General features: G+C 47.1%; 1 protein-coding gene across 1 annotated transcript; it reads left to right on the top strand.

Annotated features, from left to right (window-relative positions):
- The first annotated feature begins 2177 nt into the window (after window positions 1-2177).
- Window positions 2178-2932, top strand: LOC119328819. The gene has a single exon (XM_037601815.1). The coding sequence runs from the start codon at window positions 2231-2233 to the stop codon at window positions 2639-2641; it is 411 nt and encodes a 136-aa protein (XP_037457712.1). The 5' UTR covers window positions 2178-2230; the 3' UTR covers window positions 2642-2932.
- The last annotated feature ends 1561 nt before the right edge of the window (window positions 2933-4493 follow it).

Raw genomic sequence — 4493 nt, forward strand, 5'->3', positions numbered from 1 at the left:
TTCACTAGTGGCTTCTCTCGAGAAAATAGCATACGGTGGGTAAACAAATAATTGTTGGGCAATTGATTGAAGAGCAAATAATTATAACGATATCGAAGGCAATGATCATGTATATAGGCATCACATTCAAGATTAGTAGACCGAGATGATTCTGCATCTACTACTATTACTCCACACATCGACTACTATCCAGCATGCATCTAGTATATTAAGTTCATGGAGAAATGGAGTAATGCAATAAGAACGATGACACGATGTAGACAATATCTATTCATGTAGGAATAGACCCTATCTTTTTATCCTTAATGGCAACGATACATGCGTGTCACTTCTCCTTCTGTCACTGAGATTGAGCACCGCAAGATCAAACCCATCACAAAGCACCTCTTCCTATTGCAAGAAAAATCAATCTAGTTGGCTAAACCAAACCAAAATTTCGGAGAAGAAATACGAGGCTATAATAATCATGCATATAAGATATCAAAGAAGACTCAAATAATGTTCATGGATAGAACTGATCATAAACTCGCAATTCATCGGATCCCAACAAACACACCGCCAAAATTCATTACATCAAATAGATCTCCAAGAACATTGTATTGAGAATCAAGAAGAGAGAAGAAGCCATGTAGCTACTGCCTACGGACCCGTAGGTCTGTGGTAAACTACTCACGCATCATCGGAGGAGCGGCGCTGAGGATGATGAACCCCTCCGTGATCGTGTTCCCCTCTGGCAAGGTGCCAGAATAGGGCTCTAGATTGGATCTCATGGTTCTAGAACTTACGGCGGCTGGAATTGCATTTCGTCGACCCCCCCTAGGGTTTATGGAGTATTTGGGTATTTATAGAGCTGAGAGGCGGTGGAAGGGACTCTCATGGGCCCCACTACCCACCAGGGCGCGCCAGGGGCCTCTGGCGCGCCCTGGTGCCTTGTGGGCCCCACATGCCTTCCCTCCTGCAGTTCCTTGGCCCCCAAGTTGTCTTCTGGGCAGAAAAAAATCTCCAAAAAGTTTTCCTGAGTTTGGACTCCGTTTGATAGGGATATTCTATTAAGTAAAAAACAAGCAAAAAACAACAACTGGCATTGGGCACTATGTCAATAGGTTAGTCCCAAAAATGATATAAAGTTACTAAAAATAAATATAAAACATCCAAGAATGATAATATAACAACATGAAACAATAAAAAAAATATAGATATGTTGGAGACGTATCACATATCCCTCGATCCCTGGGAGAGCTCCCTCCATGAACTCAACAACACCGAGCGATAGCCCCACAGAGGGCTAACTGTTGTGGTTTTGTCACGGCAGATGTCCTCGTGAAAGGATTTAGTCATGAGGCCATCACCGCTAGGTGATTGCTTGAACGGGGTTGATTGGAATCGAGAGACAAGGGTTTACCTAGGTTCGACCCCTCACAGTGGAGGTAAAAGCCTACTCCTTGATTGATATTGATGATGATGATCTCGATTACAAGGTTGCAACTTGGCTAACCTAGTACTCGAGTGCTTGTAACCTAGTCTTTTTGCCTCTGGGGCTCCCCTTTACAGGTCAAGGCCTGAGCTTACAACAGAACCCGGGTCGTATTACAATCCGTGACTTAGTATGTTCCCTATTTATCTTGCTTCCTGAGTAAGGAGACTCTATGCGGCGACTTATACTTCTGAGCTATGAGTCGCGGTCTTCAAGTACTGAGCCCTAACCCAGACCATTTCGTAAGCCGCCCTACCGGCTTTGAGGTCTTTGAACGTCACGGGCCATGTTGAGTCTTGCTTATTTGTCACCTCTTGAATAACCCGGCCCAACTAGGCGGGTCATATCATGGGGTTATATCCCCAACAACGCTCGACGTGGATATAGACCCTTAACTTTTGCTATGTACAATATTAATGAAATTATTTTGTCCATTTTTATTTGATGCATCGTGTTGGATGACCAATTCTCTTAAGAGCGTCAGGTACGAGCACATGGCAACTCCAATCATTTTGGATGGAAAGTTTTGCGAGCGTGAAGATGACAACTTTAGATGCTAAGCATGACAACTTCTGTGCTTTAGTTTATTTTTGACAGAAACTTACAGTAATTGTCATAAAATAACCGGGTGACTAAAACAAGACTTGTGGCACTTGTAATTTGGGTTGATGTATAGCGTTGAAGATGCCCTAAACACCGACAGGGAAGGGGAAGGGGAAGGAGAAGGAGAAAGAGAAACTAACCCCGCAAGCGAGGATGCACCGAAACCCTCGCGTCCTCCTCCGCGCCGCCGCCTATCTCCTCCGCCCCACCGCCGCCGCTCGGCAACCCCTGACGAACGTCAGACCTCCCCTGCCGCTTTCTCCGCGGGGCCTCATCCTCCCTGCACAACGCCGCGCCTTCTCGACTGACTACGGCAAGGACGTCGACGAGGTGAACCGCAAGTTCGCCGAAGCGCGGGAGGAGATCGAGGCTGCCATGGACAGCAAAGAGACGGTGTACTTCAACGAGGAGGCCGCCTGTGCGCGCGACGCCGCCGGTGAGGCCCTTGGCGCCTTCGACGCGCTGCTCGCGCGGGTCCCTCCCGCAGACGCCGACGCGCTCCGCCGGTCCATGGGGCTCAAGATGGAGCAGCTCAAGGCCGAGCTCAAGCAGCTCGAGGAGTAGTGGTTGCTCCAGGCCGTTCTTTGATGAGCGCATCGAGGTCAGAGATTTTTTCTTTTGGGAGCAAATCTTGGCGATCTTTGTTTTAGTTAGTATATGTTCCTAAAATAGTTCCTCGATATTCTGATTGGGAAATAAAATTAAGGCTGCATTTTGTTCCTGTTGTGGGAGATTACATTTGGAGCTAATTGTCCATGCTGATGCAAATTGGTAGCATACAATTTGTACGGGCAAAATTGGTATTTATGTTCATTCTCGATTGATGAAGCCTCAGTATTAAGTTAGAAGAGCGAAGCCTATAATTTGTTCCTGTGCCAATTGTGATATTAATTGAGGTCAACAGTTTAAAAAGATGGTCACATTTGCATATGCCTTGCTTGATAATTTCTCCTTGAAAAAAATTGAACAAGGAGCCATGGAGATAGGTTAGTCATGTTAACTTCAGATCTGTAGGTGCGTGGTGAATGAATGAAGCATAATGCGACTGGCGCAATGCTGCTATGATAGATAAGAGGGCTTTAAGATGCAACTATCATTTACTATTTGTAGTAATGCTCGGGAAAACTGGCAGCTTTTGATGACATCTTTTCTGACGAAAGGCAGTTTACACTGCTTTCATTGCAAATAGATAGGATAGGAACAGAGTTTTACAGCCCAGGCACTAAACCTGAGTGAAATGCTCCCAAAGAAGGAGAAAAGAAAACAAAACAAAGGGGGAAACATGCAATCTTGCATTTAATCAGGCTCACGAGGATGGCCGGCAAGCAGTAGGACACGCATCTGGCCAGCCTCAGTCCACATCTGAGCCTCCATCGGGAGTTTCCGGAACAAAGTGGTGACTGAGCATGAGTGATGCCTGAAGACACATTCATTCCTTTCTTTCCAGATTGACCACCACACGAGCGCCACGATCGATCTCCGGGACTTGGCTGCATCTTGAGTGAGACCCAAGGAGCTACGGTCGCACCAAGCAGTCCGAGTACCATCAGGTTTTGCCGGAATGAGACTAGCCGGTTGCTGCAACTTGTCCAATACTAGACGCCATAGCTCTGAAGCAAAAGGACAGATCGTAAAAAGATGCAGCGAGGGTTCAACAGCAGTTAAGCACATCAAGCACCTGGGGTCATGGTCCCAGCCACGGCGGGCAAGGTTATCCGCAGTTCAGCACCGGCCTTGCCAAGCTAGCCAAGTGAACAATTGACATTTGGGTGGAGCATCAGAATTCCAGGCCATCTTGGCAAAAGGTGGCTTGATACAAGCTGAGAAGTGCAGAGCATAGGCCGAGCTAGCACTGTAGGTGCCATTAGCAGTCCAGAGCCATGTCAATGAGTCCGGCTGGCTGGGGGTAAGCTGAAACTGATGGAGATTGTTCCACATCCCCGAGAACTGGAGTAAGGAAGCTGCAGTCAGATCAGCCTTGAAGTGACGCAGCCATTTGTCCTGTGCCAAGGCATCTTTAATTGTGATCCTAAGATACGTGCATTGACGAAACAGCTCTGTGTATCTTATGCTGAAACTTATTTTATTTAACCAAGGATCCGTTCAGAATTGGGTTGCCGCACCATCACCAATGTTGAATCTGATGGAAGCCACAAAAGGGACTTGACGGCAGCATTCACAGGGAAAGGCAGCCCTATCCACGGCCTCGAGCTGTCCATCCAAGACAGCCATAGCCAACGACAACGAAGTGCATCACTCTTTAGGAGAAGGTTCGGAATACCCAACCCGCCAGAAGCGCACACCAGAGACCTACCATGAGACAGAGCTGTTTCCAGTTCACCAGTCACCTAGCATTAGACGTCTCGCTCCTGTTAGCCCAAAGAAAACCCCTGCAATCCTTTTCAAACTTCCTCAC

This window comes from Triticum dicoccoides, chromosome 1B (assembly GCF_002162155.2).
Source record: "Triticum dicoccoides isolate Atlit2015 ecotype Zavitan chromosome 1B, WEW_v2.0, whole genome shotgun sequence".
Lineage (NCBI taxonomy): Eukaryota > Viridiplantae > Streptophyta > Magnoliopsida > Poales > Poaceae > Triticum > Triticum dicoccoides.